This window comes from Babylonia areolata, chromosome 6 (assembly GCF_041734735.1).
Source record: "Babylonia areolata isolate BAREFJ2019XMU chromosome 6, ASM4173473v1, whole genome shotgun sequence".
Taxonomy (NCBI): domain Eukaryota; kingdom Metazoa; phylum Mollusca; class Gastropoda; order Neogastropoda; family Buccinidae; genus Babylonia; species Babylonia areolata.
The window spans coordinates 30,321,389-30,348,888 of NC_134881.1; the positions used below are offsets into that span (position 1 = coordinate 30,321,389).

The following is a 27,500-nucleotide window of genomic DNA, read 5'->3' on the forward strand; positions in this document are numbered from 1 at the left end:
TAGTTGTTAGTTTTTCATTAGAAATATGTTTTTTGTTATGATTTTTTGTTTATTTTTTAAACAAAACTTAAATCAATAATTTTCACACTCACACACACACACACACACACACACACACACACACACACACACTTTCACTTACACGTATGCATACACAGTAATTCCCCCACCCCCCCACCCCCCACCCCCCTCCTCCCTCTCCTCCCACTCGATTTTTTTCCTTCCCTTGTCTAATATCACTTACAGTGAAAAGACGTTAAACTAAAGAACGATTTGAAAATCATGTCCCCAAGGCTGACGTTTACAGGTTTGAAAGCAGAAACACTTCAGTTTAGGAAGAATTTGACTGATTTTTGTCTTCTGTGAGTTGTAATACCTCAGAGGCATTGGTGGCCCTCAAGTGCAGATTTTATGGTTTGAAATTGAGAAAAACCTTTGGGGGCCTTCTCTGCGCTCCCAGGCCCCGACCTTTCAGACTCAGTCACAATTTCCAAATCTCATGCCTATGTGTACTTTGTTCAAAATGACATTGTCCTCAGTCTCACATCACTTTGTGGGTATTGCCTTGCATGAGAGAAATTAAATTGACAAAAAGCAAGGCCTGGGAGTTGAAAAGAAGAAGAAAAATGACATTTAAAAAAAAGAAAGAAAAAAGACAGAAAAGTTGCATGTGGTAATTATTTCTCTTCCAAAAAAAAAAAAAAATTATATATGTATTATCACTTATCAGAGAAATTCTGGTACAGGAAACAGGCAAACACATCAGCAAGTAAGACTAATGTGGAGTCTAGGCCTAATGGTAACATGTCACTTTGTCAGCCTACTGCCTAGGAAGCGAAAGAATCTGAGTGCACTTGTTTGAATCCCACAGTCGCCAGTAGTATCTCCCCCTCCACTAGACCTTGAGTGGTGGTCTGGACGCTAGTCATTCGGATGAGATGATAAATGGAGGTCCTGTGTTCAGTATGCTCTTGGCGCACATGAAAGAACCAGTGGCAACAAAAGGGTTGTCCTTGGCAAAATTCTGCAAAAAATTCAACCTCCATTGGAAAACAATAGAATTGCAGGCAGAAAAAAAAAATAGTGGCACTCTCAGCCATCAGTGAGTCAGTGTAGAGAAATCAGTTGTGACAAAGGAATAATACAATAACTTCATGTCAGAAAGGATGGAATTAGAACAAATGAAAACTTGCATCACCTGTGTTTGCTATTGTGTTAAAGCATGATTGGGAAAGGTGAATTGTGGTCTTTCATGATTGCAGCTGATGAAGTCTTTTATTACAGGAGCATGAGTAACATATATTGTGTACAATATTTGCTTTTTCATTGTAGAAGTATTGTTCACTACTCTATTTTATTGCTTACTCAGTCTGATACTCAGGCTACTGTTTCCTCGGATAGCATTTGTGGTGCCCCCCCCCCCCCCCCAACCTTTTTTTTTCTTTCTTTCATGGCTTCCTATATGTGCATGAAGCACACATCCCATTGGTCCCCAGTATATTATTTTTTTCCCCAAATACTAGCACCAAGGAAAGGACGTAAGGTCTGGTGGAAGAAAGAGAAGAAACAAGGGTTGTACATGTCTCAAACCATGGACCTTGGATCTTTTCATTTCCTGGACAGATGCATTGCCCCACTAGATATTTCCCAAAAACTATATTGATAAATTACTTTTGTGTTCCAGGGCCATTTCCCATACCCGGACCCCGCTGAGTGGACTGACGAAGAACTCGGCATCCCACCAGAGGAGGAGGATTAACTTAAAGACTTTATGAGCGTTAGAGTAAATGCCTGTACACACTCTGAGAGCCTGTAGTTACACAGTTGTGAGGTTCTGGCTGAGTCTTTTTTCATTGTGTATGTCTGTTTGCAGTTTATTTTAAATGTTATTGTTTGAAGAAAAGAAAGTCAAATAAACATGTTAATATGCATTGGTGTCTGTGTACTTATTCACAATAACATACATGTGTGATTGTACAGTTGATATGTATTCACTTTTAAGCCACAATATGCATGTGTGCATGCAGTTACCTGGTACATACACAAGCACACACCTAAAAGGTTGATTTATTGTATTTTACTACCACTACTACTTCTAATGATAATAACAACAATAATGATAACACTGAATGACTGATAAAAGGAATAATAATAAGAAGAAGAATACAATTATTATTGCGCCTTTCCAATAATGATAATGATTTAATTATTATTGTGCTTGCCCATGTTAAACATGATTGCACTGTACAGTGTAAAAACTGAAATGTATAACAAATTTTAACACTAAAATGACTACTTACATGCATAACCCTGCACAGACTTCAAACCAAACATTCTAAGATGAATTTACATTCATACACACACAAAAACATAACATTCAACAGACATACATCACATTTAGCAGGCATATACCAAGCAAATTTAGAGCTGGATTGAAAAAGTAAATATTCATACTGGCAAACAGATTCTTCTTCTATGACTGTTACTTCAGGTAGAGTCATGGAAAACAGCTCTTCGTCATTCTTTATCTGAGATCCCTTCCTCTGAAGTGTAATGCAAACAAAAAATGTTACTTTTTTTTTTCTTCATCTCTACTACCTTTACTAAAGTCTAAAAGTTTTTTGCACTATTGTCAATTTGATTTTTATTCTTTTTTTGTGGTTTTGGTGTTGGCTGCAGCTCCTACATTTACTCTTTTTCATGATTATGCTTGATTATCAGTGTAGCCAATGGTACACTGCCACTGAGTATTTTTCAAGGCAAAAGGCAGAAGAAGGCTATACACAAATTCATGATAATTATTAGGTAGCCATTGCATCAAGTATTTTGAAAGTGCACGTCAGTTCATGGGGGTGGCTTTTAAGAGTTCTTACAAACTTGTGACATCATTGTCTATACTTGCAAGTAGACTATCCTCACAAAGCCCTTTGATGGAGTAATCAAACAAACAGAAGTGTGTATGTGCAATGAGAGATGTTTTCATTCATGACAGGTCCATGATAGGTATCATTACTTGAGATACTTATTTACACACATACACTCACAACACACACACTCTTCAGCTCAGCATCTTCTGTGTTCATGAGCTATAACTTTAATGTTCACATGTATGTAAGAGTGGGCTTTTATGTGCATGACTGGTTTTACCACACTAGACAGCCATACTCCATTTGGGGGAAGTGGGGTGCTTGTGTTGGGTATGTTCACTTTTCTATAACTTTCCAAATGCTGACATGGATTACAGGATCTTGACCTTCATATTTGATCTTCAGCACATGTTCACACATGAATGGAATTAAGACACATGCAGGATTGTACATATGGTAGCCTGGAATTTGGTTGGAAAAACCAATATCCACCCTTCAATTTTCATCAATGAGAGGTAATGAGGACATATCCAGGAGACCACAACCAAGTTTTCCTGCAAAAGCTTATCGACATACTCATTCAGAGTGATACCAGCTAGGTCTCATGCAGAACTCTACAGACAAGCTAAAGTAGTTCTTTCAACACAAAGGTCTCATGCAGAACTCTACAGACAAGCTAAAGTAGTTCTTTCAACACAAAGTCGGAGTAGAATGCACCTCCATAGCTAGCATTGCTATCTTATTCCGTCCAAAAGTCTTCAAACCCAGATTTGACCCCTCCACTCCCAACTGCCATCCTAAACTCCACCATGCGCCTTTACCGTCTGCCATGTTTATGTACGTGTGCACCAAATTTACATACAACTTTTCTATTGATTAATCTTCCTTTCTTAATGTTTTGGTGTATATGTTTTATCCAGAAAAGTGTTTGTTTCATGCATCTTTACTGAAATCTTAATTTTCCCCAGCATATACTTAAAACATGCATTTATTGAAACAGTTTTTCAAGGCTGTACCCAAGATATATGTTTTTTTTCTCTCTGTTCTCATCAAGCTTCATCTATCTTCAAAGGTTTTCAAGAATATGGTAGACAAAACATGTCTTAATTAAGTGGTTCGTGTCATGGGCAGACAACTGGAAGGATGTGGGCTGAATCCCCATCAGAGATGGGGTTTTTTGGTCCCAGCCCAGAGCTGAATGTAATATGGGCTCAGATGGGAAGACTGGGACCTCACAGCTGAGGGTCACCCACTTCTTGATGCATCTTCGGGAGTGTTGATCAAATTTCCATGTCAACACTACAGGTGTCTGTGTCTCTCAGCCTGGTTGCCACTGGGATATATTATAAAGAACAGCCTTGATAAGTAGTCCCAAGCCTAAAAAGACCACCATAGCAGCAACTTGGCTTAGGGCTCACTCCTCTCTCTCATCTTTTACTCTACCCTTAAAGAAAAACAAATTATTATTACTCATAGTGACGGGTGCAATAGCCGAATGGTTAAAGCACTGGACTTTCAATCTGAGGGTCTCGGGTTCGAATCTCGGTGACGGCACCTGGTGGGTAAAGGGTGGAGATTTTTCCGATCTCCCAGGTCAACATATGTGCAGACCTGCTAGTGCCTGAACCCCCTTCGTGTGTATACGCAAGCAAAAGATCAAATACGCACGTTAAAGATCCTGTAATCCATGTCAGCGTTCGGTGGGTTATGGAAACAAGTACATACCCAGCATGCACACCCCCGAAAGCGGAGTATGGCTGCCTACATGGCGGGGTAAAAACGGTCATACACGTAAAAGCCCACTCGTGTATATACGAGTGAACGTGGGAGTTGCAGCCCATGAACAAAGGAGGAAGGAGGAGGATTACTCATAGTGATAAAAAAAACCCAACTGTTTTAGCCTGTCATGGTCTGGGTCCCTTTTCTACATGGATCTACGATTCCCTGTTTCCCACACCCCTAATTTGTATGTGTGTGTGTGTGCACACAAGTTGGCCTTGAATCTTTCTTTTCTTTTTCAAAACAGCATCTACCTGTTTGTTTACTTATATGGATTAGTCTGTATGCCTTGACATCATCTTGAGACTGAAACTGTACAGGACAACATGTATTATATATTGATGGTAGAGTCAATTCAACTTTATTATCTCTCAAGAGGAAGTAACCTGATCATGTAGCTCATGACACAAACATAAAATCTGCACTAAAGAGACATACTTGTTTAAACATTGAAAGGGAGCGCATAAAATTACAGTAATGAGAAGAACATTTTTTTTTTTTTTTAATATGTAAAATATAAAAGAATAAAATCAACAGAAGAGACATTCACCAAAGGGTTCACATAAGATTACAATGGTACATTCAAGAATATTCAAGTCATTTATAACACACACACACACACACATCTCTGTCTGTCTCTCTTCTTCCTGTTTGTCAAATGTGTATGGTTGACTGATAACCTCCCTCACACTCCATCCCCCACTCTGATCTGTATAGCGGTGTATGTTGTGTGTGTTGTTTCTTTCATTTTGTTCATTTTTCCCTATACATTTTACTAACTCCGTGCTTGTACCTGTATGCCATGTGTGTGTGTGTTGTTTGTTTGTGTTTTTTGTTTGTTTTTTGTGTTTTGTTTTGTTTTCTGTTTTTTTTTGTGTTTTTTGTATTTTTTTTCTTCCCTGTTATGTATCTCTACTAACACCATATTTTCATTTTATTTAGTGTTGTGCAGAGTAGACCCTATTCAGGGCGGGGGCTGGATGTTAAAAAAAAGCACACCAGTTTATCTATTATCCTCGAAATAAAGAATTTGTCTTGTCTTGTCTTCTCTCTATATATATGTATAAAGAAAAGGTAAAGTAAATAGAAATGTGTTAAAATGGGAGAGTTGTGCTTGATGTGATTTTTGTGGATTAGGACATCACTTTATCGCATCTGAGCAAACGACAGCAGTGGTCCACCATGTCCACGCAGAAAGGTGCCAAGGGCGACAGGCTTAGCTGCTCTTCCCAAGGGACAACACTCTCGTCAAGCAAAATTCAGACAACGTGAAAATGCTGCGTACGGGTGCTGGAAGTTTGCACAAATCGACACTTTCTGAAATTCTCAGGTAAGTCAACATCAAGTTTTGAAGTGCAAGATGTTGTTCAAAAGAAAGAGATGTTAATGTAGATGTGTAAGTATCAACGTATGAAATGGTAGTGTAAGATGTGAGTGACCTTGAATCGGCTTTTCGGAGTCAGAGTTTTGTTCTCTCTCATCAGGATTCCGATTCACGATTCAGCTACGGTGTAATTTAAAATAGAAAATTTTCTTACGCAACGTACATATGCATAATCTGCACAACTGTGACAGATTTCTCTTTTCACTGCCATTGTGAACTTGATCTTTAGCACTTATTTCCACTTATGTTGTACATGACAGGGTGGCTGAGGGAGGGGGAGGTCCCTCCATCTTTTTTTTCCATTACAACAACATTAGCTTGCTGGTGACTCTGTTGATGCATGCTGAGTATTATTCGTGTTTTTGCAACCCACGAAAACCGACATGGATTACAGGATCTTCAACATGCGCACCCAGTCTTTGGCATGTGTATGTAAGGGGATTCAGGCACCAGCAGGTCCACACTCACTGATCTATTGTGAACTATGTTGACCTGGATGATCAGAAAAATCGACACCCATCACCTGCGGCGTGTGCGCTGAACAGGGGAACAAACTCAGGAAACTGGGGCAAGAATCTAACCATTTAGCCACTTCACCCGTCAGCCCTCACATAGAAAGAAGGAATAGTGGCAGTTCCCACTCTCCTTTAAAAAGAATTTTAAAGGAATAGCACTAGAAAGTGTTGGATGCTTGTAAGTTGTATTCATACATTTGCCTCAGTCACGCATTCTTCATGGGTCTGGCAAAGGAACCATTCTGAGTGATTCCCCAGCTGCCTTCTGCTGCAGTTTTGCTGACAAATCAATCGATGGCAGGGTACACCCCAGACCCAGAACTCGCCTCACTTGTCGGTAGGGTTGATGAAGGAATTCTAGAGCTGGACTGGTTTTTTCTAGGGGATATTTGAAGTGAACATACCAGTGGTACTCGTCTTTGCTTGTTATTTATTTTATTTAAGGTCATACATCACTCCAGTCCATTGATGTGGTATCATTGCCCAAGACAGTGACATTTTTATGAAGAACAAGAATGCTCAGTCTGTCAGTTGGTGGATGTTTAAAGCTATCAGCTCAGTGCTTAGATCCTGATCTTAGTGCCCCTCATTGTTCCCACAACTTCTGATTATAATTTAATGAAGGAAGCAAAGACTGGGAGAGCATTAGAGGAGACCAGGAGGTGTGGGGGTGGCAGGGTAAACGAGGGAGGAGGGGGATTATGGAAAAGTGATTGCAACAGGAAAGGCAGTCCTCAGTGCTAGAATGAAAAGATCCAAATGTAAATCAGAAATTTTTACAATCGAACAAAACAACACCAAATTGCACACACACCTTAATTGATAATTCTTTACTATTAATTAATGAATTGCTTTAAATGATTAAAATTTTCTAAGTTATGTTTTTTACCTTTATGTTTTTTTAATGTTTGTGATACAGAATTTGCATGCAATCACTATGTTTACCAAGTAATTTATTTCAAATCAAAGTGGGAAAAAACAAAAACTTTTTTTTGTTTGTTGTCTATACTTAGTCTGATATGGGTAGTCACTTATTAAGTTATTATAATATTAAAAACACGGCTTTGATGACGTGGAACTTTTTGCAGACTGTGAATATTACAGGGAGGTTTACAACTGATTGAAACAAGTTTGGTCAGTCTTCATCCTCATAATATAAAAACCTGATTGTTGATATTGATTTCTTATTTTCATTTGTACAGACTATGGTTTGGAGGCCAGCCACAGTGCTCCTTGTGGCACAGCAGTGCTCTGCTATCTAAGAAAAAAACCAGGGGTCATGAATCTTCATCGGACTCTGACTCTGATGCTGCTGAACCTGGGTTAGTTTTTAACCATTTTCAGTATACATTATTTTCTTCTTTTTCTTCTTTTTTTACGTTCAGGAATGTTCCTTACATATGTTCTTTGGTTTGAGCACAAACTTTAACATGCATGTTACTCATGCATAGGTCTATTTTGAATTATTTTAGAAATTTTATTTCACTTTAATAAGAGAATGTATAGAGTATGTCAACTTTCAAGTCTACAGTGTGTGTGAGTGTTTGTGTGTGTGTGTGTGTGTGTGTGTGTGTGTGTGCTACATGTACTCCAGAGACAGAGAATTAATTTAAAAAATGCAAATTGCTCAAACCACAGTTAAAAATTTTCCAAGTAAAATCACAACAAATTCAGCAGAATTATAAGTTTACATATGCACACTAAAATACCCTTATGCGTATTAAAAATTTGAAAACAGGTCTATAAGATATACATCAATATCATTTGTGAAAAATGTACAGACACTGGAGAGAGAGAAAACCAGAATAGCAAAAAGTTATGTGACAAGAGAAGAAAGGAAGGAAGGAAAAAAAGTCAAAGAAGTAAATGAAACTTTTATAATGTTGCCTTTTTTTTTTCATTTTAAAAATTTCTTTACTGAATAGTATTTTGCCCATTGTTTTAGAGACAAAGTGGATGAGAAATTAAAGAAGGCTGCAGAGGGAGTGGCACGTTCTGTCCCCAAACATGGCCAAGCAATGCAGTCAGATCTACTGAAACAGCTCCAGTCGTTTGCCAAAGTCAGCCAGAATCAGGCTGCCGGGTCCTCCGAAGCTGCCTCCAAACTCAGGTGAGAGAAAGACTCAGGTTTGATTTTCCAGTTGTCAGTAGGATTGAGATTTCATATGGGTACTAACATGTGTGTGGTTCAGGTATGTAACATCAACCATGAGGTGGATTCTGTAAAAGTGTGGAAGTACTGTAATGATACTTTTTTTTTTTGATTACTGATGGTTCACCTTATATATCAGAATGCCTTATTTAAGAGAGAAAGAGTGTGTGTGTGTTTACTTGTATGGATCTTTGAGGCCTGGGGTTATTATGAATGAGTGTGTGTGTGTGTGTGTGTGTGTGTATGCTGGTAGGCATCTTTTGAGGGAAATCACGAAATAACTGATCCATTTTAAGCAACAACTTTATCAGTTTATATGTGAATGTTTCTTTTTGGTGATGTTTATCTTTATGTCAATATTCAGTTGAACAGAGTTTATGAAAGTAACTGACACATATTGATAAAGAACTTGAATTTCTTTGCTGTATGTGAATGTGAAACATAATTTTTCAGTTATCTTATTTTACAATTGATTGATTAAGGTAGTTTGATTCCTTTTTTTAAAGAATGAAAATGTGTGGGAATTTCCATGTGTTGATGTGTTTAGCTGTGCATACATGTGTGTATTTACAGATTTTAGGGGAATGCATCACTTTCTCTCTCCCCCCCCCCCCCCCCCTCTCTCTCTCTCTCTACATATATATAAAGTTATTGATTTATGAAGATAGCCAAGCACTAAATGTGTTGGGTTTTTCGTGTAGTAATTAAATTATGTGTGTGTGTGTGTGTCCGCCTGCAGCAATCTGTTGAGTGGAATGCGGGTGGAGAAGGGCCCTCAAAGACGGAGAGAGTTTGACGGGGATCTCATGCAGAAGACAAGACCAAAAAGTGAGTTTAAAAAACAAAACGATTATAGAAAATTTGAAAGAAAGAAGAGTGACATGCTTCCATCCTTTTTAGCTGCCTGAGCTGACAGAGACCACTGAAGATGTTTTACTGTTAGCACTTCAGTGCAGGTGTACTGCAGTATCTGCGGACAAGCCTTACAACAGTTGTGTGCATTGTCAAAGCCATACTTCATATATACGAATTGCAAACATCATCATCAGAATCATACTCAGTCTCTGAAAACATGGGCGGAAATGCTGAAGCTGAAGCCAACAATCTTCAAGCATCAAGTGAGAACAAAGCTGATTTAGAAAGTGAAATTGAATGTGCCGACAAATGTACATCGTCAGCCCAGGGGAAGCAACCGGGTCCTTCAGATATATTGGTACTCTGGGTTCAAAGTGCAAGGCTACATTTAGATGGTTGAAGGTGACTCTGACTAAATTTCATAAAGAAAATTTTCTTGTCACTCACTGTCATGGGTGGAAAACTGGATGTTGAAGGTAGAGAAAGACAATCATATTAAATACTATTAGTTTATTATACAGATATAGAGGTATGATTATTTTTTGTGTGTAAGGTTTTCTTGTTGGTTTCTTTCAAGTTTTAAAATGATGTGTTGATATCAGAGTATGTAACCATATTGTGATGATATTAAGATTATGTTTTTGTTTTATTGTGTTGATTGTAGTCTTTAATTGAAATCTGTGCTTTGACGAGATGTATGTACTTCCTCCAGTTACATGCTGTCTTCGGGTGGTCAGGTGTTATTTTTTGGTCGCATTATGTTCATTCTTTTTTCCTGTTGGGATTCGTAATAATAATATGGGAGTTTTTGCTGCCTTTTTATGGATTTATATGTTTGGTGTTGAGAAGTGATGCATTCTTTCTTGTTAGTGTGATCTTCAGTTTATCATCTAATCACAGGTGTCATTTTTGAACCCCCAAAATTCCATGTTGTTTGTTTGTTTGTTTATATATAAGGAGCGGGAACCTAAGACAATATAAACTGCAAACTAATATGATGATAATAAGATAAATAAGCAAATGATCAACTAGACTGTGACAAAGACATTCAGGAAGTTTTAACAATAATAAAAAAATTCTAAACATTTTCAATTTTTCTGGAAAGCAGGTATAATAGGAAAGTATATATGTATGTTTGAAAGTTATCCTCCACAGAAACATATGACATGTTTCCAATATCAGTTTTGAATGCGTTTACTTTTGATCTGTAAACTACCGATCATTTGCCTTGATGTTGTTACATTGTAGTGAAGATAAAATTGATCTTGTCAGTATTACCGTGAAGGTTGTTTCTTCTTCTTTATTGAATTTTATTGAGTAGTATGATGTTCTGTATTAATAAGTAGTTTGATCGTTTGATATTCTGTATTAATAAGAAGTGTGGTCTTCGATATTATTTATGAACGAAAGAGTTGCAGTAACTTTTAGAAATTTGTTGATTTTCAATGTGCATGTGTTTGTGTGTTTCACAGCAGGTCGATTGCCTGTCAGACGACAACAGTCACATCCAGACAGGTTGGTTTTTGTACACGTCCTTCCATCCCCAAACTTTGATTTTATAGGTTCTGTGCTGTTTGTTTTAACTTACATGTCTTCATGTGTGTGTGTGTGTGTTTGTGTGTGTGTGTGTGTGCGTACGCACATGCAGGGTGGTTGGGTGTGTGCGTCAGAGCAGCATCTTATCCACACACACAGAGAGTGAGTGTGTGTACAGCTTTCTCTTGAGCAACATTGATATCACAGTGGAGGGGAGAAAGGTATAGAAGATGAGAGTAATCAAAGAGTTAAGAGAAAATTTCAAGCACAGAATTTCTAGGTGGAGATCCTGTTACTACTTGGTGCATCTGGATTAAGATAATAATTTCATCTTCTTGCTGGGAAGTATGTTTCATGAGTTAACACTCTTGTTTTGATTTTTAAGATTTTTTTCATTTATCTTTTTTTATTTATTGTTTGCTGTGTCATTGTTTTAGATACTTTTTTTCTTAATGTTATGCTGATATTATCTAACTTCTGTCAGTTTTGGCTGTGTTTGAAACAAGGCAGTGTTTTTGGCTTGATCGTGAATATACATAATAAATCAGAAAAAAAACAACTTTTTTCCCATTTCATTAATTTGTATCATGTACACAGATTTTGATGCAGTAATGTGTGTGTACTGTATTGTATTGTATTGTATTACTTTTTGTCACAGCAGATTTCTCTGAAATTCAGAGAGACAGTAGCCCATAGTGCAGCACCACCCTTTTTTTCTGTCAGCAAGTGTTTTGATTTTACTATCAAATGTGGATTTTTCTACATAATTTTACCAGGGCCAGCCCTTTTATTGCAGTGAGTTCTTTCATATACATGTGCAAATATGATAATAGTAATTACTGTCTGCATGCTGCACATCTCGCCCATGACTATTGACTAGCACCCAGACCACCACTCAAGGTCTAGTAGACGAGGGAGTATAAATCTTGGACAGTATAAGGGACTCAAATCCTTGGACACTTGCTTTCTGGTCACATGTATTACCACTTGGCCATCACTCCATGTGGTTATAGGGTCTAAATAACTTGGACATTAAATGCTTGCAGTCATGGTTCTGTGTGCAGGTAGACCATGTTTGTGGGTAAATCATGAATATAGATATTAAGAAAAATAAATTAGAATATTTTCAACTTTCATGAATTTATGTTGTGTACAGAGGAACCATGGCAAATTTGCTAGGCACTGGACATCCGAGATCACGTGTGGTCAGAGTTGGGGCTTCGTTTCAGCATGCTGTTTTGTCCTTGAGGGAAAGGCACTCTTCTCTAACTTCCCTCACTCTACCCTGGTGTGAATGGGTACGAGGGGAAGGTTTCTTCTTCTTCTTCTTCGTGGGCTGCAACTCCTACGTTCATTCATATGTACACAAGTGGGCTTCTACGTGTATGACCATTTTTACCCCGCCATGTAGGCAGCCATACTCTGTTTTCAGGGGTAGGGGGAAGGAGAGGATTGGGCTCAGCCTTTCTAGTCTGGGCCCAGCACACAGTGGGTACGAATTCACTGCCCTGATGGCCCTGAGAGAGTGTTGGAACTTTAAACCTCTTTAACACAGATTTTGATATAATGTGTGTGTGTTCTGTGTGAAATGTGCAGGGAGAAGGTGAAGCTGTTTGATGGACCTGGACTTGGCATCTTTACCACTGGTGATGCCGCTCCAGCAGATGGGGGAAAAGGTGTGGGATTTTTTTTTTTTTTTTCACTCTTGCAAATAGGGTTCTGTACTTCCTGTTTCCAAACATAAATCGCAGTTTCAGCCTTAATGTAAGGAAATTCAAAATGTTACAAATGGAGAAAAAAAAGTTTACTTGACATAAAGCGCAAAAACAGACAAACAAGGAAACCACACACACACACACACACACACACACACACACGTGTGTATATATGCATGTATGCACACTTCTACACAACCTGAAATTACACTATTCTGCATAACATACTTGTCATCATGAAAAAGGTAGCTTATTTTTTGTAGATCACTTTGACCTTGATGGTTTTTACTGAGAACCCTTCTAAAATTTTGTCATATTCCTCTATTATTAGCTTTTGGTTTTCTTCCAGACCAAGCCGTTCCCTTTCGCGATACATTTATATTTTCATTCCATGGTTTGATTCTACCATGGGGATGCTTGGGGCTCTTTTAGGATATTGATAGTATCCCTGACATCTGGAAATTTTGTGCTAGAAAATGTCCTCTTTTCTATTATTCTGGCTTTTTCCTTTTCTTTCTGATGTTTATATTCTGCCTTGCTGGTCCAGACACCTACATATTTCATTTTATAAAGCCTTTCATTTGTTGGGTCTTTTTCTGGACTTAATAATTTTGTGCTTTGTTGTCTTTTTCACCTTGGATGTATGAGGTGCCTGTTAGCAAGTTATGGTTTTGTAAGCCTGTTATATATATATATATATATATACATATATATATATATATCGTTGATGTATTTTGTTAATGTTCAGTTTTGGGATCCTGTGGTGAAAAATTAATGGAATATGTGAGTCATGTGTTAGATTTTTGTGCATAACTAAGACTACTTGTGCCTTTTTTTCCCCCTTTTTTTTCTTTCTAATTGATGGAATGTAAGTCATGTCCTAGATTTTTGTGCATAAATGTGACTACACATGCCTCATTTTTATTTCCATGTTTTTTTGTTGTTGTTTTTCCAGGTTCAAGGGGTTCAATATTGAGTTTTTCAGCCCTGGTATGGCTCTATATGATCAGCTAGGCCGTAGGTAACAAAGAAAGAAAAAGAAACATTGCTTAGAGCTGGGTCAGAAGACTGTACAATGGAGTCAATAGCTTCAAAAGTACTGGGACAGGATCGACTGGACAGGACAGGACAGGAGTTCTTACTGTCTTGTGTGTATGTCATAAAGTCAAGTGAACCTAGTCCTTTTTGACTGTATTACATGTCTGTGTATTGACTCTGCATGTGTGTATGTGTTCAGTTTTATATCTTTCCACTACTACGTGTTATCAGAAGGACTATGACTGAGTGAAAAAGATGGATAAAAATGGGTGTGTGTGTGGTCTGGGACAAGCATCATGTTGGTAATGCCACCAAGACAGCAGGAAAGATGGTGCTCTCCAAAGAAACGTATTGTGGGAATGATCATGTTTGTACCAGTATGTGGAAAATGCCCTTTTAAAGAGGTAAAACCTTTTTATTTTTCAAATGCACATGTTCAACTTTATAATCAATTGTGTGTACATCTTTTTCTTTTTTTAGCCTCAGCTGCGGCAGAGGTGGTGCCACAAGCCACGTCATCCCTGTGGGAGAGAGTTCAGCAGGAGCAGCTGGAGGTGTTGGGGCGACGTCCCCCAAGCAATGCCTTTGAGGAGATGATAGAGTGGACCAAGGAGGGGAAGCTGTGGCAGTTCCCTATCAACAACGAGCAAGGTGAGTTCCTTGACTGCTGGTTGTGTTGCCTGCAGTTGCGGTTTGTTAATGCCCAAATGTGAATGTCCAATATGTGTCGAAATGTCCATTACATGTCAAAAAAAAAAAAAAAAAAAAGTCCCACAGCATTTTATGGCCATAGAGACATTGAATTCATTTCAAGCATGTCTGGGACTCAGTCCAGGAAGGCGAGGCCCAGTCCTCTCACTTTAATCTTCCTCGATCAAAGTCAGGTACGCCACCCATATACGCATGGGTTGAATAAGGGAAATTGGAATAAAGTGCCTTTCCCAAAGACACTATACCGAAAGATCACTGGAGAACACTGGATCAGAAGGCCTACACCTGACCTATTCTGCCACAACATCTCCCCATTTTGTGTGGTGTGAAAAAAAGAAAAGAAAAAAAAAAGAATTCATTCCTGGTTGGGAGGTAATGTTCCTGTTTGCCATAGTAATAGCAAAGTCAATTCACAGCAGGCATTCAGCCCTGAAACAGCATTTTTTGGTTGGCTGGGCAATGAGCAACTTGATTTGATTTGATTCTGCGTTTGTGAGTTGCAACTCACATGTTCACTGGTATCAAGATCTACAAGTGGGCTTCTGCTGTTGGAACAACTGTTACCTCACTATTTAGATAGCCATGCTCCGTTTTTGGGGATGTGCATACAGCAGAGATGGCTGCTGTTATTAAAAATAGCCACATGCAGCAAAATAAGGCCAAATGAACACGCTTAATAGCCAAAAAAGCGTAAGACGAGACAGAGTGTAAACCCAACAAGATGGCGTCGAGAGCCTTGGCCAAAGGAACGCTTCAGCGCTTATAGCTTTTAGAGGCATTTGATTGGCTAAGAGTGGACTGGGCAAGACAGGTTGTCTTTCCACTGTTAGCCACGCGGAATTTGGCCAAGCAGAGCAAACCGATAGGCATAGTTTGCATCAGTTTGACATGGTAAGTATATGTATCACCAAAAATGGAGTATAATACAAACTCCTCCTTTATAGTAAAAATACATAATGTGTCATTGAAAATATTGGTATGCACTGTATGTTTGTGAAAATTGTAAAGTTAAATTAAGAATACCCACTTTAATTTCTTTTGATATTTATTGAAGTTCTGACATACCAATATACTTCAAACTGCTTTTTGGACAGCCGTCGTCTGGGGTTCCTGAAAATTGAGCTGTGTTCATGGCATGTTTTCTTTCATAAACATTGTAAGACATGAAATGTGTTTGTGTGTGTGAAGAAAAGGGAGACTGCACAAAGAAAGAATTAAATAACAGAGCCATCAATATGCTGTAGATACTAAATTATTACATCAGTTAACAAATCAAAAAGAAAATCAGGAATACCTGTAGCCTTGTCCTCCTTACCTTTGGTCTTTTTCTTTTCAAATAATTACGTGTGTAATTTTGTTCTGCATCATAATTTGAATTATAATGTGTGGACTGTGTCAATAAGAATATATAAACAAACATTTGATACAAAATGAGGGAAGATACAGTACCAGTACTAATAACTCTAATTTGGGGGTTTGAAATGTGTGTTGAATTCTGTTGATGTCAGTTGTCCCAATATATTTTGGGGGTTTTAAGCCAACAGGGTAAAAAAAAAAGGTGTTTTTAGAATAGAAGAAATACTTGTTTATTACTATTTTTATTAACATAGTTGCTGTTGTTTGGAGGAGCAAGAAGGCAGAATTGTTAAGAGGTTTATCTGCCAATACAGTATCTGAGGATCTGGGTTCAAATCCTAGTATTGCCCTTTCTCCCAAGTTTGACTGGAAAATCAAACGGAGCGCTTAGTCATTCAGATGAGATGATAAACCAAAGTCCCACATGCAGCAGACATTTAGCACACTGCAAAAGAACCCATGGCAATTTTAACCCCTAGGCTGCCAATATGACGAGATAACTCGTCATCACAAGCATGTATGCTTCGCTGCCACAGTGATGAGATAATTCGTCATCGAAATATTCTGACTTTTCACTGGTTTGCATTGAGTTCATTGACAAAAATACTGGTAGCCTTAGCTTGGGGAATCTTTCTAGATTCTATTCATAGCTAGAAACTCCATCTACATCATGAGGCAGTCCTTTATTTAAACGTTTTGGTTGGATTATTGCGGCAGTGTTTGCCGGGCTCCTCTCCTTGCTCGCTCAACAAAATGTCGGACACCTTGCTCAAAACATGCAATCATGGTGCACTAAATCAGCCAAGACTGCTTTCTTTAGCTGATGCTTAGAAAGAATTGAAGAGTAAATTCAAAGGAGAAGACAGTGATGAACTTTTGTAGAACAATTTGATAGAAAATAAAGTGAGCAATGAAAAGACTGGCCAAGATCTGTCTGTCAGTGAGTGATGCCGACTGTACAGCTGTAGCAAACAACAGAAAGTGACCAAATTTTTAGCAGGACACAGTGTGAGTGATTTTCTTGGCACTCAGCCAACACGATCTGATGAGAACTGAATGAAGTGACTGTGTGTGAGAGGGGTGAAGAGGAGGGGGATGGAGACTGAGGGGGCGTGGCCCTACATCCATATTATCACTTGGAGAAATCACAGTGCATTGTGTATCAGTCTCTTTTTTCTTTCTTTTTTTAATTGTGGTTGTTCTGGTATAATTTATGTGTGCAGGCATTATCCATTTGTCCATAAAATATATTTTAGTGCAGATTACCTGACTAATCTTTGTAATGAACAAGTTGAAAATGTGACAAAAAACAAAACAAAAAACCCCACTATTTCAGAACAACAGCTTGTCACTGAAAATATATAAAATGGGAAAACATCATGTGTTTTGTATTCTTTATTCAGTGACTTTGCAGAAAATAAATACTTTTATGGGTCTTTCTCCATTTACAAAGAGCACAGACTGTTTTGAAAATATACACCTGTTTTTTGTGAAGAAACTGTGGCAAATAGATTTCACTTAAATCTTATTTTCCTGGCAGCGAAAGGGTTCAGTGTTGTCATTTGGCAAACTTGTGTCAAAGAAATCCACTCTGAGAGTGAGAGGTACACAAATACATGCGTGCACTAGTTAAGGCCTGGGTTATGCTGCTGGTCAGGCATCAGAATACAGGGTTGCCTCCTTGAGAAACTGAAACTGTTGTTATTGTTGAGGCTACTAGCCTTCAAATTCTCTGCTTGTGTAGGTATTTTGCACAGGACAGGAACAAGACTCCCGCCGTCATCAGCACCAAAGGGTCACGGTTAAATATATGTACTTTAAAATGCCAGTTTGATATCATTATTGTTATTAACACTATGAATTGGGTTTTCTTTGTGTGTGTCCAGGCATGGAGGAGGAGGCGAGGGTGGGGTTCCACCAGCATGTGTTCCTGGAGGACCAGATCAGGGACTTCCCGCGGCGCGGCCCCGTCCGACACTTCATGGACCTGGTCCTCGTCGGCCTGTCCCAAAACCCCTACCTCTCTGTGCAGCAGAAACATGAGCACATTGACTGGTTCCGGCAGTATTTCCGCCAGAAGGAGGACGTGCTGCGAGAGGCCCTCGGTGATGATGGAGTGATGGCCCCTGCTGCCAAGTCGTCCTCCAGCTGATGAGTGTGGCATGGCTTGCCACTGACGCATTTCTGACCAAGCAAAATCTGCGGAGTTGCTGCCCCTGGACCAGGCAGTCAACGCTATAGGTTCTGTTGCAGAAAATCCATGCTTTGCCAGAATTTTAAACGGATTTTGAAACATTGCATTCACAGAAAGATCAGAGTACTTTTCCCTTGACTCTCTTGCATGGTGAAGTCCTACCTTCATCCGTTGAAATGACTGGCAATTTGTCGGTTACGTTCCAAAGACAGAATATCACTGGACTGACAAATTGTCAGTCGCAGTCAGACATGTGTTCTCCTTGCAGTGTAGTTACAAGTGTATGAATGAGACTGAGATCATTAAATGGTGTGAACTGTTAGCTTAGTCAGTTGAAAATGCTCAGATATACCCAGCAAAATTTAATAATAAAAAATTATAAAAAAAAAAAAAAACCCTCCAAAAATATTGTTTTGTTGATTTCTCTGGAAAATGCAGTCTGGGTAGAACACATCACTACAGTGCTGCACCACCACCACCCTTTTTAACATTTTCTATCTGCAAGTGTATTTCTTTCGCTGTCAAGTGGGTTTTCCTACAGAATTTTGCCAGGACAAAGCTTTTGTTGCCATGAGTTCTTTACATGCAGTAAGTGCATGCTGTTAACAGGACGTCAGTTTTTTCATTTCATCCAAATGAGCACCACTCAAGGTATATATATTGGAGAGGGAAGAGGAGGGAGTAAAAATCAAGGTCTGTACATGTGAGTAAAACCTGTGGTTGCTCTCTTTGCAGTCGGGCACATGACCTCTAGGTCAGGGCTCCATAAGAATTTGCTCCAATGAGAACAAATGAGAAAGACCCAAACTGTGTTGTTGCACTCGATCAGTTGATGTGTTATGATTTGCTGAAATGAATGTATTTTGTGAGATCGATGTTGGTGTCGACACTGATGTTCATTGGGTGAAACTGGAACGAGACTGAGCATTGCCATTGAGACTTTTGTCACAGTTAGTCTGTACTGTACTGTACTGTACTGTTTGTGACTTTTGTCACAGTTAGCCTGTACTGTACTGTACTGTACTGTACTGTTTGTCACAACAGATTTCTATGAATGAAATCTGGGTTGCTCTCTCCCCAGGAAGAACAAGTCTCTGTGGTGCAGTGCCACACTTTTTTCTTTGCCAACACCACCACAGTGGTAGTAACATTTCCTTGTGAAGGCAGAGGAAAAATAAAGGAGTGGCACTGCGCATTGGTGACATGCTCCTCTTTGGGAGGGCAGCTTGAATTTCAGTGAAGGTGGTGGTTTTCTTCTCCAGCAGAATACTGCCAGGTACAATGCTCTTTTGCATGTGTTAGGTACATACTTTGATTATCACCATATGAAAGGTGTAGTAGGGAAAGTCCAGGTGAATCAATCCCTGGACTCACTAGTCAGGCCTTATTCACTGGACCTCTAATCAGTCTGGTTGTTTTTGTGTTTTTTGTGTGTGTGTGGTGGTGTTGTTTTTTACCTCGAGTTGCATTATGGCATGAAAAAGACAAAATACATCAAGTATAGAATAGAGTTTTAATAACATGTCAAGTCCATATGTTGATTAATTAAAGTCTTCTGCCGTTTGACATAGTACAGTATATATGAGTTTATGTCCTCCCAATTTGGCCATACTGGTCGATCTCATATTCCTGTCGATATTGCTAAGGTATGCATAGGACAAGGGCAAAAATTCAATGGAATGTTTCAGTGTAACTGTAAGGGAACAAATCACGCACATACACAAGACATACACACTAATTAGGAACCTTTTCTGAGCCCTCCACATTTTTACCAGAGATCTAAGATAACATGAGCTAGCTATTTCAAACTAAAAACATCAGACCTTGGCAGATACACTATCTACTCTCCAAATGAAGTTGGCACTCAAATTCCCCACTGTACATGGGGAAATGACTGCAGGAAAATACAGCTATTAATCATTATACGTGCTGCCTCAATCTCTTGTCTGCAATCGTTGTCATGAATGCATTTTCACACACACACACAAAGAGCTTTGAGTCTCGAGTTGTATTATACAGTCTATTATATATCAAACTAGGAGGCAAAGTTGGACTGCCTCTTAGTGCTGCAGCCTTGTGGGCTAGTTGGCCTTTGGGAATCATCCCAACGCCGACTGTCCTAAAACCCTCTTGGCCAAGAGCGTGGGGATGTACTTGGGCAAGACACTCTCCACTATAATCAAATTCTAGCCCAAATAGTCGGAACAGCAGTTGCCTCCTCTGCTGTTCTGATGTTCATAGTCGGACACGACTGACTATCATAATACAGTCTATTATGAAGGTTCTGGCCTGTTAAACCAATGTATTTTAAAACTTACAAATTCAATAATCCCCATGACCTCATAAATATTACTCAGCTGTGATACTTAATACATATACAGTTTTTCAGCCCTGTGTGATCAACTGGGTTATAATCATCAAAGAAAGAAAAGAATTATGTTATACACATTACAGCAAAACTGCTCATGTTCTTACAGCATTCCACATGTACTGCATTCTTTTCTGTGTGTTTTACAGCCCAAGTGACCATACCAGGACTGAAAAACTGTATTAATAAACTATCACATACCCATTATGTGCACAGACTGATTAACTTGTGTCAAATACCTGCTTGTGCTGGACTACTGTAGAAATATTGCATATCACAACACATGCAAATGTAATATTTAAGTTCATAGACATGTCTGTGCATGTCGGTGAATATGTTGTGTGTGATATGGTAATATTTATGAAACTCAGAAAGCAAACTTGTTCATGTCACTAGGCTAGATCCCTCAATCTGAGCACACATTGAATATACATAAATATGTATAAAAATGAAAAAAATTTCTCTCATCACAGAACGCTCAATTTTCAACCACAGCAGAGGGGGAACTGAGATGTCTGTAGCTAATTTCATTTATGTACACATAACAAAAATAATAAAAATACAGACCTTACAATACAGCAATAAAGATAATACAGCTGCTACAAAACTGACAACTGCATTTTTAAAAACATTTGCCATAAAACCAATGTATTTTAAGAAATGCAAATCTCCAATACATTTTGCAGATTATCTATTGATATGCGCACAAGTCTAGGTAGTGAGAATCAAGACATGGATCATGCACATATATACTCAAATTACTTTAGTCATACCTGAAAAAAAAAGTACAGAAATCATAAAGTCCAAAGTACAGAAGATCTCTTCCAATGTACATTAAAACAGAGATATTTTTCTACAGAAATCAAAGTTCAAAGTATAGCAGATCTCTTCCTGTTGACAGATAAAAGAGATTCTTCTTTAAAAGTTATATATATATATAAAGAGTTGAGCATGTGTAACCTTCCAATTTAGGCATTGTGAACACCTTGCAGACTAGGCTGGGGCCAACACTTTGGTGCCGGTGATGGAGAAAGGCTGTGACAGAACGTTGGATGGAACGTGCTTGTGGTGACCTGGCTGCTCTCCCCCAACGTACACCATCATTTTACCTGCACCACAGTCATCATCCACACCACTCCTGTCAAATGTCTCTGACAACAAATCACAAAAGAAACCACGGCATGTGTGCACACCTTTGCCACATGAAGTGATTTCCTGTTGCAACACATCCTCAGTTCTGGGACCTGGATTGATGGCAATCATCATACACAGCTGAAGGTAACATATATATATAGGCCACACAAAGGAAAAGAGACAAAAATGTGTAAGATCTGATGAAAAGAATCCACAGACAGTAAAAGAAAATGAGGACAGAAAGACAAGAAAAAATGGGGATACAAAAATCTGGGCTATCTCTGCATTCCTAGCTGAACAGATGCACACACCATTTTGGTTGCTTTGGTCAGCCCCCACACCACTCTTCCCCAGTCACGCCATCCACATTTGTCTGCCACAGTCACAGTGAAGTGCAGTCAAAAGGGAACTATTGAGGTTAGGTTGCTAGAAGGCTACACACAAAAGTTGAACCTGCACAGCTGCTGACTCACTTGGATGGCGTTCAGATACTCCAACCCGTCTTGATCTTTTAACAATGCCTGTCTTATTGTTTTGAATTTGCTTTGTGACAACAGATCTCTCTGTGTGAAATGTGGGCTGCCTTTTCCAGGGAAGAGTCTATCAAAACCCTTTTTTTCACTCCTTTTTTTGGGAGGCGGGGAGTTGGGGGCGGTGGGTGTGCCCCGTCATCTGGACTGTTTCAGTGGCGTTACTCCCACACCACTCTTACTGAGTACTGCATACACAGCCACATACGGATTCATCTGTCACAGCCCCAACATTGGCAATCCACAGAAAACTATCATATGTTTGGTTGCCTGGAGGCCACACACCAGAGGAGGCCCTGCACTCCAGCTGAGTCATTTCGGAGCTCAATAAGTAAGCCAGAGTGCAGACCCCCACCACATCCCTCCAAGGACAGTCCTCCATGGATCTGCTGACACCAAAGTCTTTGACAGGACTCACCCCAAGAAGAACATGAATCATGCATGGGACCCTTGGACCTTCGCTTCCTAGTCAGGCCACTTTATCCACTTTTATCCCCCATCCCCCCACCCCCGCGACACAGACTTACCTGCAGTGATCTGCCAGCTATGGGTCACCCACAGTGCCATGGAGCGCGCCTCCACAGTGAACCTGACCATGACGCTCTTTCCAGCCGGCACCATCAGCCGATTGAACCAAACCAGCTGTCGCACAGGGGCCGGCAGTGACTGGTCCATCCAGCTGATGTACACCTGAACCACCTGAAACGTTCAACAACATAAAGATTACTTATTTATCTGTTTGTTTATATTTGTTGCTTTCGGTCCAGCTGACCATGCAGGCACATTCCGAGGCTGAGTATCAGTATCAGTAACTCAAGAAGCTGAAGGCGTCGCAGTGTTCGGACAAATCCATATACGCTACACCGCATCTGCTAAGCAGATGCCTGACCAGCAGCGTAACCAACACACTTAGGCCTCGAGAAAAAAAATAAATAAATAAAATAAAATAAAATAACAATAAAAATATATAGATAATGAATAAATAGAAATTTTTAAAAAGAAGAAAAGATTGTTTAATATCTTACAAACTGAATAAATGTTAACTCTTTTGCCACCATTGACTTTAATCAACTAGGCAGTTCACTGCCATAGGCAACTTTTTTCACATTGTGACAAAGCTTGACAACTGTGTTGTTAAAAAGGAAATTGACCACCTTCCCCTCTTGACTGAGTTTTAAGTGGTGAAGTCCACTTATATTTTGGCACAAACTGAATCTTGTGACTGAGAGTGTCAAGTCTAAAATATCTGGCACTTGGAAGTGCTTTTCATACTGAAACTTGATGGCGAAAGAGTTAAAGAAAATAAAAGCTTGAAAAAAGAATGAAAAAGAAGTAAATTCATACGTCTAAACCTTCAACTTAACTCTGACAGTGACCATTCAATTTTTCACTGGAGGATGAAAAAAAAGGAACACCTGACATAATACATAGAATACATAATTAAATTATCTATCAAAACGGGCATACAAAACCAAAAATTGTCAAATGGCACCTCATAGTGTCCTAGGCCCCAAAAACAACACAACGTAGCACGAGTGCCAAATTATCAATCAAGTCCTGAAAAAAAAATATATTCAAGGCTCTCTGCAATTTACAAATGTAAATTGTTCTGAACCCTTTCATTGCCAAACTGAAGGGCGACCAGATCATGGGTCTGTTATCCATGAACCTACTGCTCTTTATCTTCGGTGGTAGGACAGGTCATAGTTTCTACACATCACAAGGGGAATCCCCAGCTATTCTTAGACACCATATTTTCTGTGTTTATAGCACAAGGGAATTTTGCACTCTAAACTGACTGGCGGTGAAAGGGTTAAAAGAAGTCTTGACCAGCACATGGCAACCCAAGCAATAACTCTGGAACCATGACCAAGGAATGAAAACAACCATTCCTGGGCTGATAAGCACCTCTCTCTTTGTCTCTGCCTCTCTGCATTCCTTGCATGCAGTGACCGCTGGCAGCACTTCCACCCTGACTGTGTGTGCCTAGACCATTCCACACTGTAGCTTTTAACTGAATAAAGTTTATAAAAAGTCTGACCAAAGTTCTCTCTGGATGTAATGAATGAACCTCACAGCAACAACTACAACGTAATTACAATCAGTGAAAGTACTAAGATCTTTACCTCATCGGAATCCACCTGACCCAAGTTCCGCACGGTCACCTGACCTTCCAGGTGGTTGCCAGCGACAACGGTGGAAGGTACAGCAAGGTCAGAGTAGCCGAAGGTTGTGTAGGACAATCCGTAGCCGAAGGGATACAGTGGTTCCTCTGTGAAGTAGCGGTATGTCCGACCAGCCATGGAATAGTTCACCATTGGAGGAAGCTGTGTGTGGTGACAGAGCAATCATGAACCCCACCAACTTCACCACCCCATTAAAAAACTTTTTACATTTAAATTTCCACCAACTAAAAAGAAAAGCACAAACAACATATTTAGAACATACTTGTACAAAGTGGACACAATTTATTTAGAACAAATTTGTATAAACTGCCATAACGATATGAAAAATATGGTTACACATATTAATATGAAATGTCTATATAAAACAAACAGAACAAAACAAAGACAGATATAAAAAGAGAATAAATAGTGCCAACATAAACAAGAGTTTAGGGAAAAAAAGAAGACACACACATATATAAATAAAAAAGTAGGGGAATGGGGGGAAAGGCAGTTTACACCATAAATATTCATATTGAGAATCCATAAGAGGTGGAACTGCATTTATGAGAATGGCCACAAGGAATAATGATAATAAGGGTACTTATGTGTGCCTAATCCTGTGCAGAGACAAATCACTTACACACCAGTCATTCCCAAGCATGCATACCTCTTCTTCAGATGGATGAAAAACAAAACTTTAAAAAAATGCACTTAAACAGAAAGCTGGAGAAACTGTACACTGGAAAGATGGACACAATGAGAGGGGACAGCTGTTTTGGAAAGCGGCAAATTTTAACTCTCTCCATATGAACGGCGAAAGAGACGACGTTAACAGCGTTTCACCCCAATTACCATCATCAAAATATTGCAAGAGGAAGGCTCTTATACTGAAGAGGTGAATGTTGACAAAGAATACCACAATTCTTACAACGGAAGCTAAAGGTTGGGTCATTCAGACACACACTGGACATCCGAGGGGTCTGTGCAGAGGAGAAGAGAGGACTGGCCGTACTGAGTGAGTTAAGGGCCAGACCTGAAAGAGCCCAGTGCAGGGATTTGACATCTGTGTGGGATAACCTGTTTGATCTCCGTGGACACTCTACATGCACGGTCCTGTGGCTATGAAATCCTTCCGCAACCCCCCTATTCTCCCTACCTCATACCATCTGACTTCCACCTCTTTCCAACCTTGAAGTCAAATTTGAAAGGCAAGCACTTCACAGACAATGAATCATTTATTTCTGAGGTCAAATCATGGCTTCTGGCACAACCGGCAGAGATCTACAAGCAATGATTTCACAGCTGCATAAACGAAGGGAGAAGTGTGTCACCCTTGGTGGTACCTATGCAGAGAAAGACTAGTAACTGTGCCAAATTTTGTTCCTTTCAGTTCATGGGAAAAGGGGTCAGGGGAAATCTTTAATTTCTGAACATCTCTCGTATTTGAGCAACACACAAAAGAACTCTATCATCCCAAAACTCCACTGTTCATATACAAACTGCCTATCTACATGTAATACACACATTCCACACAGACAGTCTAAAATGAGAGCAGCATTGAAACTTATATATACAACAACAAAAACAAAAAAAAATTGATGAGCACTTTTTATTTCTGACACAGTTCTATGTGTTCATTTGAACTGGGATTTGTTTGTCTATTTGTGTTGGGTTTTTTTTTTTGAGCAATGAAAAACAAAATCATCTACCTGGAAAGATTTTTCCTTTCTCATTTTGACTCTCCCATCCACACACATGCACAGGTTTCCACATTTAAAGAAGACTCCCAGAAAATGATGGGGGTGGGGGGTGGGGGTGGGGGGTGGAAAAGCCTTCTAGAAACAATGAGATAGTTCTGTTGATTGCAGGACTGTCAAGCACCCTCTGATTTCTCCTTAACCTCATGAATGGGAAACTTCTGTGACACTAGAATGGAGGCAGAATGGTTAAGACGCTCTTCTGCCAATTCAGAGTCTGTGAGGGTCTGGGTTTGATTCCCACTCTCGCCTTTTCTACTGGAAAATCAAACAGAGTGTCTAGTCATTCGGATGAGATGATAAACCAAGGTCCCATTTGCAACATGCACTTCACACACTGAAAAAGAACCCATGGCAACAATAGTGTTGTCCTCTGGCACAATTCCGTAGAAGAAGAAATTCACTTCAATAGGTACAACAATATATATGCATGCACTCAAGGCCTGACTAAGTGTGGCGGGCTATGCTGCTGGTCAGGCATCTGCCTAGCAGATGTGGTGCAGCATATATGGATTTGTCCAAATGCAGTGACACCTCCTTAAGAAACTGTAACTGAAGAAAAAAAATCAAGACATGAAATCAGCGTTTGCATGAGTCTGATGTGCAATGAGTGCTTACTCATCAGTGGCAGTCAAGGGGCTAAAAAAGAAAATAGCAACAACAAAAACCTTGTTCAAATTCCATCACTTGGGGGGTTATAGCTTTCCTGCACCAGGTGGAGTGGCCAGGTGTTAGCTTACCTGCTTGAGGTAAAAAGGCCAGGTGTTAGATTACCTGCGACAGGTAGAGAGGCAAGGTATTAGCTTACCTGTGACAGGTCTATATAAAGGCCAGGTGTTAGCTCACCTGCGACAGGTAAAAAGGCCAGGTGTTAGCTTATCTGCAACCATTAGTGTGGCCAGGTGTTAGCTTACCTGCTTGTGGTAAAGAGGCCAGGTGTTAGCTTACCTGTGACAGGTAGACAGGAAAGATATTAGCTTACCAGCAACAGGCAGAGTGGCTCAGTGTTAGCTTACATGTGACAGGTAGGAGTGGCCAGGTGTTAGCTTACATGCAACAGGTAGAGTGGCTCGGTGTTAGCTTACATGTGACAGGTAGGAGTGGCCAGGTATTAGCTCACCTGCAACAGGTAGAGTGGCTCGGTGTTAGCTTACCTGTGACAGGTAGAGCGGTCAGGTGTTAGCTCACCTGCGACAGGTAGAGAGGCCAGGTGTATGGCAAGCGACCGGCAGGTGAGCTGCTGGCCACGTCATTCAGCAAAACGTGTCTGAGGGCTGTGCCGGTGGCCTGGGCAGAGAAGAAGCACTGCAGTATGGCCGTCACCCGAGCGTCCGCATCAGCGAAGGAAATGTTGACGGGGCCCGCGCTGAACACCACCAGCACCACAGGTGTTTTGGGGGCTGGGGGTTCAAAAATCTGCGTTAACTTTGGTTCCCCCCCA

The 27,500-nt window shown here is 39.8% G+C and overlaps 3 protein-coding genes across 3 annotated transcripts in view; 2 read left to right on the forward strand and 1 right to left on the reverse strand.

The window, feature by feature from the left end:
- The window catches only part of LOC143283361 (NADH dehydrogenase [ubiquinone] 1 beta subcomplex subunit 2, mitochondrial-like), a 7,193-nt gene extending 5,262 nt beyond the window's left edge, over nucleotides 1-1,931 (forward strand). The window contains exon 3 of the mRNA XM_076589565.1: nucleotides 1,685-1,931. Within this exon, the coding sequence (XP_076445680.1) occupies nucleotides 1,685-1,759 (75 nt within the window). The 3' untranslated portion in view covers nucleotides 1,760-1,931. The remainder of the gene's footprint in view (nucleotides 1-1,684) is intronic.
- A 3,816-nt stretch (nucleotides 1,932-5,747) lies between these two features.
- LOC143282918 (small ribosomal subunit protein mS31-like) lies at nucleotides 5,748-18,497 on the forward strand. Its single transcript, XM_076588805.1, has 8 exons — nucleotides 5,748-5,976; nucleotides 7,748-7,867; nucleotides 8,491-8,655; nucleotides 9,437-9,525; nucleotides 11,025-11,067; nucleotides 12,685-12,764; nucleotides 14,322-14,492; nucleotides 17,795-18,497. The coding sequence occupies exons 1-8, from the start codon at nucleotides 5,921-5,923 to the stop codon at nucleotides 18,058-18,060; spliced, it is 990 nt and encodes a 329-aa protein (XP_076444920.1). The 5' UTR covers nucleotides 5,748-5,920; the 3' UTR covers nucleotides 18,061-18,497.
- Nucleotides 18,498-19,601: 1,104 nt separating this feature from the next.
- The window catches only part of LOC143282917 (uncharacterized), a 25,470-nt gene continuing 17,571 nt past the window's right edge, over nucleotides 19,602-27,500 (reverse strand). Inside the window, exons 9-12 of the mRNA XM_076588803.1 lie at nucleotides 27,248-27,459; nucleotides 24,261-24,461; nucleotides 22,662-22,833; nucleotides 19,602-21,579 (exon numbers count right to left, since the gene is read on the reverse strand). Coding sequence (XP_076444918.1) covers nucleotides 21,464-21,579; nucleotides 22,662-22,833; nucleotides 24,261-24,461; nucleotides 27,248-27,459 — 701 coding nt within the window. The 3' untranslated portion in view covers nucleotides 19,602-21,463. The remainder of the gene's footprint in view (nucleotides 21,580-22,661; nucleotides 22,834-24,260; nucleotides 24,462-27,247; nucleotides 27,460-27,500) is intronic.